The 14,375-nt window shown below is 47.9% G+C and overlaps 1 protein-coding gene across 3 annotated transcripts in view; it reads right to left on the minus strand.

Annotated features, from left to right (window-relative positions):
• SCHIP1 (schwannomin interacting protein 1) overlaps nt 1-14,375 on the minus strand; it is a 179,151-nt gene that overhangs the window by 137,140 nt on the left and 27,636 nt on the right. The window contains exons 1-2 of one of the 3 annotated variants that reach the window (XM_070792485.1): nt 9,615-9,755; nt 8,401-9,093 (exon numbers count right to left, since the gene is read on the minus strand). In XM_070792485.1, coding sequence (XP_070648586.1) covers nt 8,401-9,075 — 675 coding nt within the window. In that variant the 5' untranslated portion in view covers nt 9,076-9,093; nt 9,615-9,755. Of the gene's footprint in view, nt 1-8,400; nt 9,094-9,307; nt 9,458-9,614; nt 9,756-14,375 lie in introns of those variants that run through there. The other 2 variants (XM_019960171.2, XM_070792492.1) reach the window with 2 other exon arrangements.

Below are 14,375 nucleotides of genomic sequence, written 5' to 3' on the forward strand. Positions count from 1 at the left end.
TAGTGTCCGACTCTGTGCGACCCCATAGATGGCAGCCCACCAGGCTCCCCCATCCCTGGGATTCTCCAGGCAAGAACACTGGAGTGGGTTGCCATTTCCTTCTCCAATCAAATGGCTAGTCCTCAGAAAATGCCCAACCCTATATATGTATGTGTTTGAAGGGGAGGAAGGATTTAAAACAGTGGGGCAGACAAGAGACATACTCACAAAAAGAGAATGCCTGGAAGCAGAAATTGACAGATCTGGTCTGAGTTTTGTCGGGGATGAGCCTTTGAAAGCCTAAGAATGAGAAAGTGGAACATAAGTAGAATAAGAAGTTCAGAGGAGAAGTTGCCCAGAGCTGAGATGATCAGGTATGGCTTCCCAAAGCGGTAAGGCCCTGAGTCAGAGCAGTCCTTGGGGAAGACAGTGCTGGGCTGTTTGGTAGCCAATAATGTCTGGTCCTGCTATAGAGGAAAGGGCTCGTGCTGGGCCTTCCTGGGAGTGAAGTCACAAGGAATGCCAGGCGAAGGATCTGGAGTTGAAAGTGCAGACTGAGCTAGAAATGGATGGAGGAAGGTGATGCGATGTCAGTAGTGAGATGCTCAAATAGCTCAGTGAATGTGTGATGAGTATATCTGCATCTGTTTTTCAGATCTGCACCATGACAGTGTTCCTCAGAAGGTTCTAAAGGACCATGATGTGCAAACCAACTGGTGGGCATAGATTTCCTTTAATCCAACTACAATATTTTCCAAAGGTTCTTCTGCAGTCGGGTGAACTATCTGATGGTAGCTGAAATACACAGAGCCTGAGAACCTATGGTTTACCTGCAACCTATTTTTTTTGGAAAAGCCAACCATATTTCTTTCTTGCTGCTGCTGCTAAGTCGCTTCAGTCATGTGCGACTCTGTGCGACCCCATAGACAGCAGCCCAACAGGCTCCCCTGTCCCTGGGATTCTCCAGGCAAGAACACTGGAGTGGGTTGCCATTTCCTTCTCCAATGCATGAAAGTGAAAAGTGAAAGTGAAGTCGCTCAGTCGTGTCCGCCTCTTCGAGACCCCATGGACTGCAGCCTAGGCTCCTCCGTCCATGGGATTTTCCAGGCAAGAGTACTGGAGTGAGTTACATGCTAATGGATAGACCAGCCTTGCAGCTCTTAAACAGGAATCAACATAAATTTGAAAAGCAGACAGTGATGACACCTAAGTATTTCAAAGTAAGGTGATACACAGAATACAGTCAGCCCCAGTCATTTCCAGTTATGGTTTAAAAAAAAAAGTGATTGTAATATGGTCACATCGTACTAAGAAGGATAAATGGTAACTGCAAACCACTCAGAATGTTTTCACTGTGGTGTCCCAGGCTGAGGAATCACATAACTTATTAAACACAAACTTTACTATATTTTGCAGGAATAATAAAGATGTCTTAATTTAGTCTATAAAAACAGGAATTCATGTAATTTAAACATAGCCTAAGTAACTAAGGAAACAAACTACTTAGCCATTCAAAGCTACTTTAGCAGTGTCGTTGATGGGGGAGTAACTGGGTTGTAATTCTTACAGAATAATACACTGAAAACAACCTGTAATTAGTACCATTCTTGGAAGAAATGTAGGTAATTTAAAGTTTGCTACTAGTTAATAGTACAAACAAATAAAAAGACAAACTGCTTTCAAGTACTTTGGAAATAACTTCACCAGGAGAATCTACTTTCAATTAACATGTCAATTAAAATTACTCTTATCTTCTCATTAAAAGAGGGAAATGCACCTGTCATAGACAGTAAAAAAAAATAAAAATAAAACGGCGATTAAAATGTTTCAGGTCTACAATTAGAATTCTAATTTAAAAACGAGTCCTTTTCTGAACAATGGGTATAATGACTGCAGGTTGGATATAAGATGTGATCCTGGTATTTTGCTGGGGTTTTCTCTTAAGGCAGAGGGGAGCAGTTACCCCAATCACTTGAAGAGAGATGTCCCGCCAGTCCCCAAGAACACAGGAGGAATACAGCAACTGGTGGGAGAGGAAGCCAACATCAAATTGGGCAACTTTTTTAGAAAACAGGCAACTTCTCAAACAGTTAAACACACACCTCTCATACGATCCAGTCATTCCACTCTTAGGTATTTTCCGAAGAGAAGTAAAAGAATATGTCCAAGGAAAGACTTGTATGTGAATATTCATAACACTTTTATTTGTAATAAATAAAAACAAATAAATAGAAACAACCCAAAGGTCCCTCAACTGGGCAATAGAGTATATCCATAAAATGGAACTCAGCTATCAAAAGGAATGCGCTATTACCATACACAACAACACAGACAAAGCACAAAATAATTAGATGTTGACTGAAACATGTCAGACAAAAAGATGAGTGCATATTATATAATTCCTTTTACATTAGTTTTAGAAAATGCAAGCTAACTCATAGTGATAGAAATGAAATCAGCAGTTGCCAAGGGACAGAATGGGGGGATTACAAAGCAGCATGCGTTTACTTTGGGGAGTGAAAGATAGGTTCATTACCTCGACTTTAGCCATGGTATCACAGGTGTACACATAAGTCACAACTCATCAGACTGCATACTTTAAATGTACAGTTAATTGTATGTCAATTCTGCCTCAATGGAGTTTTGTTATTTTTTAATAAAAAAATCAAAAGGAGAAGTCAAAGGGAGAAGAGGTAGAACAGGATCAACATGAAGTATCACAAAGCCTGAGACAATTTCACAGAAAGACCATTGAGAAAAAGGGGTGAAGTTATACTCCATTTAGGAAGAGGAGTAGGTTGAGGCAGTGGGCACCCCAACTCCACTTGGGGTGATGGGAAGACAGAAGAATGACTGTGACAAACTAAGGTCCTGGAGAAGCAGGAGAAAGGGAAAGCCAACCACTTGGGACTGTGTTCAGAAGAGGGAAACAGGAAGAGAAGTTCAGGTTTCCCTAAGAGTTATCCATACCAGTTCCCAAAGAGTAGGCAGGAAGACAATGGGCTTTCCCCGTGGCTCAGATGCTAAAGAATCTGCCTGCGATGTGGGAAACCTGGGTTCAATCCCTGAGTTGGGAAGATCCCCCGGAGGATGGCATGGCAACCCTTTCCAGTATTCTCACCTGGACAGAGCCTGGTGGGCTACAATCCATAGGGTCCCAAAAAATTGAACGTGACTGAGCAATTAGGCCAGAGAAGGCCATGGCACCCCACTCCATTACTCTTGCCTGGAAAATCCCATGGACGGAGGAGTCTGGTGGGCTGCAGTCCATGGGGTCGCTAAGAGTCGGGCACGACTGAGCAACTTCACTTTCACTTTTCACTTTCATGCATTGGAGAAGGAAATGGCAACCCACTCCAGTGTTCTTGCCTGGAGAATCCCAGGGACGGCGGAGCCTGGTGGGCTGCCGTCTGTGGGGTCACACAGAGTTGGACACAACTGAAGTGACTTAGCAGCAGCAGCAGCAGAGTGATTAAGCACAGCACAGCACAGCAAGTGAACATATGGGGGCAGGAGTCACATAACTTGGTACTCTAGTTCTGGGTTGTGTGCGGCCCTTGAGTTTACCAGGAGCCTTCACACACCTGCAGGTGCAGGGGGGGACCATGAGAAACACAGGGACAAGGATGGGAGCGAGGTCTGGCCAACTGAAGGGGAGACTTCGGGGAGCAGTTCTGGTTGCTGGATGGAACCTCACCCCCTACCCAGCCCCTCCATAGTGCCAGGTATCTTTGGGACCCATGGGAGCTACTGGGGATAAGGCAGTGGAGTAAAGTGACCTCGCTACCCTCAAGGCTCTGACATCAAGGTGAGGGGCTGGACACTGAGGAGGGGCTGGGCCATCTGAGGCCATGCAGGTTTGTGCTGCAGCAGCCCAGAGAAGACAGCAGGAAGTCAGGTCACCAGAGGCTTCTTCAAGACTCCCCAGGCCCCTCCTGCTCTGACACCAAAGACAGTTCCCAGGAGCATCCACGCTCCTCCCCCTCCACTGGCAGCAAAAGAGATTAGCTACTTGAAACTGTCACAAAGTTAAGGTCAGCCCTAGGTTTTTCATTCTACCCAAACATTGTATTTTTAAATTTGCCTCTAAATCTTCCCTAGATTAGAGACAGCTGATTGTCAACACATCTTTGCAATCTCAGTCCTTCGTTTTGAGCCTGTCACTGTAGGTGAGAGGAAGAAAGAGGCATGAACAAGGGTGAGGAGGCTGTCACTGCTTTGATGGACAGAACTCAATATTATTCCATTCAAACCAAACCAAACCAAAGCCTGTCTGTGAGAAGAGACTCATAAAGTCATGGGATTTTGATGATCTCCTACTTTACTTGTCCTTAACACTGAGGAAAAACACAAGAGAGGACCTGCCATTAGGAAACCCTTTAAGTTATTTCAGGAAGATGGAAGCTCTTTCCTTTTATTTCAATTAATTTTAAGCATCGAAAGGAAAAAAACCCAATCTAGCAACAGAAGAAAGAACAAAATCCCTTTCATGATTTTCTTACTGGGGTCTTCTGCAAATCACTTAACCTCTCTGGGGCTCAATTTTCTCAATGGTACAATAAGGGGACTGGTTTTTAGGCCTGGGGCATGTGAGTCTTATAAACACTTCATTCATTCATTCATTCATTCAATATTCAAGAACTATCACAGATACTAGGTTACAGCAATAAAACAATGCAGGCTAACCCACTGCACTCCAATTCAATTCTAAAAAGACCAAAAATGAAGAACTGAATAAGATCATGTCAGGCAGTGACAAGCACTAAGAAAATACACAAGGAGTGCCTGGGTAGAGGGTGGAGTGGCTTACTCTGTACTTGGGAGGGGGCTTAGGGACAGCCTCTCTGAGGACAGTCTGGGATGATAACAAGGAACCACTCACTCAATTCCACAGAGCTAACAGCACAGGCAAAAGTCGTGAGGTGGGAATAGCTTATTTGGGTCTATGGGGTCACACAAAGTTGGACAGACTGAAGCGACTTAGCAGTAGCAGCAACACAGGTGAAAAAGAGGTGCCCTTCTTTTTCATTTTATACCCTTCCTCTCAGTACTATATATTAACTTCACTTAAATATATTTGCCCACAGCCCTTTTCAAAAATGATTTATTTATTCATGGCTGTGCTGGGTCTCCGCTGCTGCACGGGCTTCTCTCCAGTTGTACAGAGCAGGGGCTACTCTCCAGCTGCAGTGTGCGGGCCTCTCATTGCCGTGCATGCTTGCTAAGTCGCTTCAGTAGTGTCCCACTCTTTGCAACCCTGTGGACACAGCCCACCAGGCTCCTCTGTCCATGGGATTTTCCAGGCATGAATACTGGAATAGGTTACCATGCCCTCCTTCAGAGGATCTTCCCGACCCAGGGACTGAATTCTCATCTGTTACATCTCTTGCATTGGCAGGTAGGTTCTTTACCACTTGCAGTGGCTTCTCTTGTTGCAAAGCACAGGCTCTGGGGTACACGGACTTCAGCAGTTGCAGCACATGGGCTCAGTAACTGAGATTCCCAGGCTCTAGCGCACAGGCTCAACAGTTATGGTGTTTGGGCTCAGTTGTTCTGGAGCATGTGGGATCTTCCTGGACCAGGGATTAAACCCGTGTTGAACCCCTGTCTCCTGCACTGGCAGGCAGATTCTTCACCAGAGCCACCAGGGAAACCTGCACACAACTTTTTATTTATTTATTGTTCATTGAAGGATAATTGCTTTACAGAATTTTGTTGTTTTCTGTCAAACCCACACCCAACTTTTTAAGGAGGTGCAAAAACTAGCACTTGATTTGAGCAGTTCCTTCAAGACAGACTTCTTCCACACCAACTCCTTTGTGACTCTCAAGCTTCTGTCCCCAGGGTTATAAATTCTCACACTTATTCCAGGCAGGAGTAAACAGGATTTTAATCAGTGTTTTCCATACTTTTATGACAGTGATCCACAGTGCAAAAGAAATCTTACACTGTAACCCAGTGTCTACATACAACTGAAATAAAGCTTTTTAAAAAATTAGTCACTGTAGTACGTTCTATTTAATTTTTTTTTTAAGTGATAAGGTGATTTCATGGAGAACTTACAGTTTGATAATCACTATTCTAACCCAATAATAGCTAGTAGTTTTGTTCAAATTTTTCCAAACTATGGAAAAATGCAATATTCAACAACCTCAAAGGCCATTTCCCCCTCCTGTTTTTCCTGTACATATACTTGCTTTAGAGCAATGGAACTCAAATTTCTGTGAAAGAAATGCCCAGAGGGGACATCTTCAGGAGGGTGAGGGAGGGAAGGAGGAGGAACCCACACAAGCAAACTGTTTACTAGGTGAGGAGACAAGACACCTCAGGTTTCAAAGATAGCCCAAGAAGGAAAGATTCAGTCTCCACAATAGCTAGAAAGGAGTGTGTGTGTGTTGGCAGAAGCAAGTCTGTTAGGTGAGCCATTAGATTTTAAGTTCCTAGAAGGAAGTCAATCTGTATCCCTACCTTGCTCACCATAATTCCAGGCCTATGTGGACAGATGTGTCACTGCAGTCCTGGGAATCAAACTTTGAATTTAGCACAGAAGTCATGGAGAGTCCCTTGGACAGCAAGGAGATCAAACCAATCAATCCTAAAGGAAATTAACCCTGAATATTCACTGGAAGGACTGATGCTGAAGCTGAAGCTCTAATACTTTGGCCATCTGATGCAAAGAGCTAACTCATTGGAAAAGATCCTGAGGCTGGGAAAGATTGAGGGCAGGAGAAGAAGGAGGCGACAGAGGATGAGATGGTTGAATGGCATCACCAACTCGATGGACATGAGTTTAAGCAAATTCTAGGAGATAGTGAAGGACAGGGAAGCCTGGCATGCTGCAGTCCATGGGGTCCCAGAGTCAGACAAGACTTAGTAACTGACCAACAACAAGGGTGCTCAAGAGCATTCTGAATAATGGAGCTCATTGTCATCATTAAACCCTAACTTTGCATGCATAACCCAATGATTACATTTTCCTGGAATGTAAAGATGTCAGGCCATAGTAAAGGAAACTTATTTATCTTCAAGTCACTGTTTAAGTCCAGGGAGATATTAATCAGATATTTTTTTCTCAGCACTAAGTGGGAGAAGGATGTTTTGAATTGCAAGATACAAGAGCAAGTACTGGCTGTAATGGAAAGATTCCGTGTCTGCTAGTGGCCATGGTAAACAGCTGGGATTAAAACGAGTGTGTTAATTTAATAGGTATTTTCTCAAAGGACACTAACCAATAGGCTCTGTCAGCCAAGGGCTCTCTCTCATAGAAACCATGCCAATTTCTCTGTGAAACACAGTTACTGTCCTTACCCCTGAAGTCAGAAGTGCACGCACCCAATTTCCAGTAGCCCTGGGGCCGGGAAGCCAAAAATTACACCTGCAAGCAAGCATTCTCCCACACTGCCACACAGCTGCCACATACAGAGAGACTCTCATTTAAACTGTGTACCCTTCAACCCCACGTAGGATCGTCATTAATGATTTCAGATTACAACTGTTGCTTTCTCCCAAAACAGTGATAAATAGAGGAGCTACTCTCAAAATGCTGTTCTTTTAAGTCATTTATTTGCTCTCCTCTCGGGGGCAAAAAGATTTGTTGAGACAAGTGTGAACCTGCCAGAGCTTCTTATTATAGATGCAGCCCCCCTTCCCTCCCTCTTTTCCACTCCAGTACCCTTTCCTCTCTGGGTTTCCTGAACTGAGGCACAAGCCTCTGGTAAGGAACTGCAAGTGGCTCCTTATCAAAACTAGGAGGGATTCACCGGACAGTGGGGTGAGTCAGCCGACAGAGGAAAGAACCACTCCCTTATCCTAGCAGGTCGACAATAAGTCGGGTTTCAGAAAGGAAAAAAGTCTGAGTAGGGCGGTAAACCCATTCCAATTCCAGAGCATCCGCACAGACGTCAAGAGGGAACAAACAAGGCGTGCTGCCTCACCGGAGGTGTGGGCAGGCGAATGCATGCTTCTGTGAAGGGACAGCCTATATATGGGCGAGACAACAGTGGCAGCGAAGGGAGACCCACCACGCTTGACAAAACCACAAGTATTACGACTTGAAATACCACCCGCAGGGTCCCGGCTTCGTTGCCAAAATCTCCCCGGATTTATTTTCAGGCAAGTGACTCACAGTCTCGTCCCCATAAGTAATTCCATTAAAATGAGTCGCCAGTTCCACTAACCCGACTTTCCGTTGCCCTCTGTCTGCCCCTCCCTCCTCTCCGCCCATCCTGCAAACCCAGACAGCTCAGAGACTGAGCAACCATACCCTCGGGAAGCAGAAGGCAGCCTCCCCGGCCCGGCCCCCACCCTCGCGGCAGAATGAATGGGGCCGGCGGCTGGCGCGAGCGCGGGGAGGGAGCGTGTGGGCCGTGCGCGGGGTGGGTACGTGTGTGCGCGCGTGAGCACGCACCCCGGCCAACTTACGGAGGTGGAGTTGGTCCTCGCCTGGCCTTGGTTCCGCACCTCCTGCTCCCGGAACTGCAACCCGGCCAGATGCTTCTCCAGCGCCTCCCAGTCCATAGGGGGAACCGGGGGCTCCTCAGGGACGCACGTCCCGCTGTCCGTGGGCTGAAGGCAGAGGCCCCTGGCCGCCGGGCCCCGGCCGCCGCGCCGGCCCCCTGCGGGCTGGGGCTTCTGGACCGCCCGGCGCGGGGCCCGGGAGCCGCTCGGCCGGCCGGCCACCACCACGTTGCCATTGTGCCTGAGGTCCTGGGGCTCTTGCGGGTGGAGGTTGCCGTTGGGCACCGGGGGCGGCATGGCGGTGGTGGCGCTCCTGCCCCCGCCGCTGCGGGTCCTGGCGCTCACGTCCCCCGGCTCCCGGGCCGGACAGCGGTCATCCCTGTACCCTCGCTCGTGGCGCCCGTCCTCCTCTTCCTTCTCTTCCCCGTCCTCCTCCGGCGCCCACTCATCAATCACCTTCTTCTGGTAGACCGGGAAGGGCTCCTCATAGTCCTCCAGGGCAGACACCAAGTCCAGGCTGCCCCCCGGCGACGACGAGGATTTGCACTCGGAGCAAGGGGTCACTTTGGTGGAGTTGGACTGCGAACTGGCGCGGCTGCTGTTGCTGCTGCTGCTGCCGGCGTCACTGCCTAGATCCATCCCATCCTCTCGGTAATCCTGGGGGGAGGAGGCAGAGAGAGTGAGCCGCTGGCCGAGCCTGCTCCGGCCGCCCGCCGCCCGCCGCGAACGCCCCGGCCCAGTAGTGCCCCGCGCCCGCCAGGCTGGAGGTGCGCCCCCGAGAAGGCGTCGGGGTGGGAGCCGGCACCGGCTAGAGGCTTCCCTCATCGCATCCCTTCCCCTGCGACGAGCGGATTTCCTCCGGGCAACTGACCCTCAAATCAGCAAACGGGGTGCCCAGGCGCTGGCGCGCAGACTTTTCATAACAGGGGCCCCTAGGCGCGCGTGGACTTTTTTAACCATTTTGTGCCGGGTGCGCCCCCGCACCCCGCTCCAGGGATTCTCCGAGAACCAGACACTTTCCCAGAGAATTCTAATTCCCTGGGGGCGGGGACCAAGAAGAGGGTGGGCGGCTACTAAACTCGCACCTCGCGCTAGGCGCGGAGACCACCCCCTACCCGGCCCCGCCCCGCCCCCGCCGGCGGCCCGGAGGCCGGCTCCGCTAGAGAGCTGAGCTTTACTTTCTAAGGAACCGCAGGCAGCTCGGAGGTCTCACTCCCGCCTCCGCGCCCCTTGAGCGAGGCCCGCCTCTGCTCGCTGGAAGGCTCCGGGTGGGGGGCGCTCTCGGCTCCCACTGGGCAGGGTGGCTCCCGCCGCCCCCAAAGGTGTGCGGGGCCGGGGCGCGGCGGCCGTGGCTGCAGGCGCCGCCGCCGCCCTGGGGGAAGGAGGACGCGCCCTGCCGGCGCGGAGCCGGTCCCGCCACCGAGCATGCCCAGAGGCTGCCGGGCGCGGCGGAGTCCGCTCTCCCGGCTTTCTCGGCTGCAGGCTGGGGCGGGAGGCCGGGCGGGGACGAGGTTGGAGGGCCCGGGAAAAGGCCCAAGGGAAGGGGACTCGGGGGCTTTAGGGACGCAGACATGGCCACTTAGCAGGGCCGGCTCCCAGGGGAGAGTGGTGAATTTTAACCCCCAAACACATTCATATTTCTTGCGCGCGCCTCAAGCCCTCTCTGCGGGGTTCATTACCCCGCCTAAACCTCCCGGCACCCCGAAGCGCAGGCCCCTGCCTCCTAAACCCACGCGGAAGTCCCCGGGTGACCCCTTGCAGGACCTCCCTCCCCCTACACGCGCACATACACAAGCCCATGTGGGAGCCCGAGTGACGTGTGCTCCATGGTCATGCACCATCATTTCCCTTCCACCTTCCTCCTCGCCGCTTCCTCTCCCTCCACCGCCCAGCTCCTGTCGCCTGGCTCCAGCCTCCCCTTCCAAGTTCAGGCTGTGGGTGGAACCTGTTGCTTTAGCACACGTTTTCTTTCCTTTCCTGGCTGCTCGCTGAGAATGACCTATGAGAGGTGTGTGTATGAGGAACAGAGGAGTGCAGATGGGACTAGTATCTGGCATGGAGGTGGGGAATCTGTTCTAAAGGTTTGGGCATGCCTCCGAAGTCCCCCTTGGCCACCTCCAATCTAGGAGACATTAAAGGAGGGGAAGAGGTGGCTGTCAGGTCACATGCCCTGTGGCTTGGCTTCCTTCAGTTTTTCGGAAAACCGAATCAAAGAAACCTTTGCTGGGTTTTTCAAAACACTACAACGGCGTTAGTTCGTTAGCTCATCCTCTTTAGGAACAAGGTTCTATGAAATGAAAGAATTGACACTTGGAGAAAGGAGTTGGGTCACAGAGCATCTTTTAAGGATTGCGAGTTTCCTGTGAAGAAACTGTTAGCCAACTCTGGGAAAGAAGGAAATGCCCTCTTTTCCGATTATGAAAAACAGTACTTGGAACTTAAGTGTTCTTCCACAGGCCAAAAAAAAAAAAAGATACACGAGGTGATGGATGTAAGTAGGTGCAGGGGTGGGGGGGTCCCATATATATATAGGGTCCCATATATGTATTTAATTTATAGATATGAAATCACCATGGTGGACACTTAAAACATCTAATAATTTTATATGTCAATTGTACTTCAATAAAGCAGGAAAAAATTTTTTTAAGAAAATGAAGAACAAGAAGAAAAAAATCAGTGCTTAATTTTACTACAGATTGGGGAAAACCAGTTTCCTTGAACTTCCAGATTTGGGCCTGTTACTAATTATTCCCTGTGAATTCTAGTCTGGACCAAGCCACTACCCTGGCTTGGCACCCTCCAGATTGAGAAAAGGAGGAATGCTTGGAATTCTTTAGTAGGGAGTGGCTGCCACCCTGACATTTCTTCTAAATCCTAAATGGGAGAGACCCTTTGTTTAAGTGATTTCTGTGAAATGAGACTCTCTTCCTCTCTTAGGTAGGCTTGAGCCAGGGAAGATAAGCTAATCTTTTCACTTGTCTGGAAGCAGCTATCTTATTTATGAATAACAGGAAAGGGGCCTTCTGGTCTGTCCCGTTTACAGCTCTTCTGTAAAATAGGACGGAATATAATTTAAAATGTCTTTTATGGTAACATCTGTAAACAGCCTGCCTCCTGCTCCAAATATGGTTTGATTTTGAGGTTGTTGCAGAGCCCTGGGTCAGTGCGGAATAGAGGTGGCCTGTGAGTGTCCAGAGATAGGCGTAGAACGCACTGTGTGCTGAAAACTAGGGAGCTACTTTTCAAGTCACCATGTGAAGGTTTAGGTCAGAAAAAGCTCGTGCTCTGTGGCGGGACACAGGTAGACAGACAAATGTTGATCAACTGGGGCGATAAGGGACAGCTGTGGTCTCCGTCCAATTTTCAAGCATCAGGACCCCCTCAGCCAGCCCCCCAGACTCCCTCCTGGGTTCAGGCTTAGCCCCCTGCTGCCCAGATGGTCTGTGTTCAGGGAATGCAAAATGACGCCTTAGCAAAACATTTGGCAAGATAGATCCCTGCCAAAAATGCACGGCATTTCAAAGCCAAATAGAAACATCTTTGAATTATCTGTCCTTTTAAATTATTTTCTGACCAGATATTCTGGATCAGATGGGAAAGTGCCATGCCTTTTTTTTCTCTTTTCTCTTCATACAAGGTGCCTAGCTCACCCCGTTTGCATTCTGCTTCCAGCTTTCCATCTCCTGCCAAGAGCCGTCCCACTTTGGAACATGAAACCCTGCCAACTGCTAGGCCCAGCAATAGTCTACAGATATGTCCAATGGGATGAAGAAATGATTTGCAAAATGATGGAAAAGCCCCGTCTTCCTGTTTACAGGAACAGTTCCTCAAGTCAGGGGCTTGGGGCTTACAGACTTAGATTTGTCCCTGCAGCCTCTGTAGTTAGATGTCACACATGTGAGTCACGTGGGTGTCATCCCAGACCAGCGCTTTCAGCCCTATCAATCACCAGGGTTCTGTCCCTCTTAGTGCCCACTGCTCCCACCCTAGTCTAGACCACTGTGTCCTGAAATTACTAAACAGTCTCCCTACTAACTTTGCCTGCCCATTCTGTGTAAGCAGCCAGAGTGCTTTTCTAAAATGCAAATCTGAGGGATTTTCCTGGTGGCCCAGTGGTTATGAATCTGCCTTCCAATGCAAGGGACTCAGGTTTGATCCCTGCTCAGGGGAACTAAGATCATACGTGCCATGGGGCAACTAAGCCCATGTGTCACAATGAAAATGCCACCACCACCTCCACCCACCCCTCTCTCATACACACACACCATGCAAATCTGAGCAGCTTTCTCCTGGATTCATTAACCAGGGCTCCTTACTGCTCTTAAAGGAACTGCTTCCTGTCCAACCTCCCCCAGCTTCTTTTGGTTAATTTCTACTCATCCTTTAAGTCTCAGCTTCAATGTTACTTCTTCCTGGAAGGTTTCTCTGATTCTGTGTACCCATCAGAAAGGGATCATATGACTTTACCATGTTCCCATGACACTTCACTTATCACATAAGCTATATCCAAGTTGCTGTTTAATTGCTGATCATCTTTGCTGGACTAAAAAAATCCATTTTAGATCAAGACCCACGCCATACATACATATAAAAATATTAAAAAGTTTCCTAAAACTCTTAGTTTGTAAAATCCTATCCTAATCCATTTAAAACAAAATGTGGTCACATTTCACCATTGACTTTACAACCCTCAAATGGATCAGAGTTTGGGTGTGAAAAAAAGACTCTAAATTCTATAAAGGGAGGAGCTATTTCTATCTTGTTCCTGGTAATTGGAATGGAATAGGAACTTGACTGATATTTGCTGCTGGAATTATTAATAGTTACATTTAATCCTCAAAAACCCTATTAAAAAAAATACAACACCTAGTATCTCCATCTATAGGTAAGGAAGCTGAAGACAGTTAGGTTAAGCAACTAATGCCAAAAGCTAGAAAGCTGGGTGGCAGAGCCCGATATTGATTCCAGGTAGCTGGGCTTCAGAATCCTTGCCCTTAGTCACAGAGCTAAGAGCTCAGCATCCCTTGGTCCAGATGCATATAGATGAATTGACTAAGCCAAACTGATTCCTTACAGCCACCTCAGTGAGTTCTCTGTCTCCTGACCTGCAGAGGCTCCTTGCGCAGTGTTTATACAGAGGACAAGGCAGCTGGCAAGAGCAGCTGTTCCCCTCTGCACATACGTGCTCCAGTCAACGTCCTCAATTGTCAACAAGTTCATCAGTAATCAGCAAGTCGGGGCACTTCATTGTCTAAAAGGAAGAGTCTAGACATCTCAGAAAATGAATTTCACATTATTATGAACTCCTTTAAGAAGGCAGCCACCTGAGATTGAGGTCTTCATTTTGACATGGATAGGAAACTGGAATAATACTCAGAGGGTCTGGATGAGATCACCTTCCTTAGAGATCAGTGCTATTTATAGGATTTTAATCTATAAAGGCAACATTTGCAGAAAGACACAACTGAAATATTTAAATCATAAGGAATAAGAATAGGTGGGGAAAAGATTTATTTGCAAAATTTCCAAACTAATTCTGAAGTTATTAGCCCTAATGCTGAACCTTCTCTAAGTTGTAGCATTTAGAGTAATAAAGATATGGCTAGCAAAGGGGTTTGTATTTTATCTTTATTACATGAATTACATGCAAGTCACATGCAGTACACAGATGCTCTCCTGTTTCATCACCTGAGTGTGACTATATGGGAATATTTAACAGCACTGTGGGGCGGAGTGTCCTGGGTATAGAACATCTGGGCTTTCTTTCCTGCAGTGTCTCTAACCACTTTTGTGACCTCAGCTTCCTCATGAAGGAGCTGGATTGCCTGCTCCCAGTGTTAAGCAAATAGTAAGAATTAACTGAATGATTAAGTGAATGCACTAAAAGGCTTCTTCTAGCTTAAGGACCTTTTAGAAATGTCTCTGCATCATTTTATCAC

The sequence above is a fragment of the Bos indicus genome, chromosome 1, assembly GCF_029378745.1.
Source record: "Bos indicus isolate NIAB-ARS_2022 breed Sahiwal x Tharparkar chromosome 1, NIAB-ARS_B.indTharparkar_mat_pri_1.0, whole genome shotgun sequence".
NCBI classification, from domain to species: Eukaryota; Metazoa; Chordata; class Mammalia; order Artiodactyla; family Bovidae; genus Bos; species Bos indicus.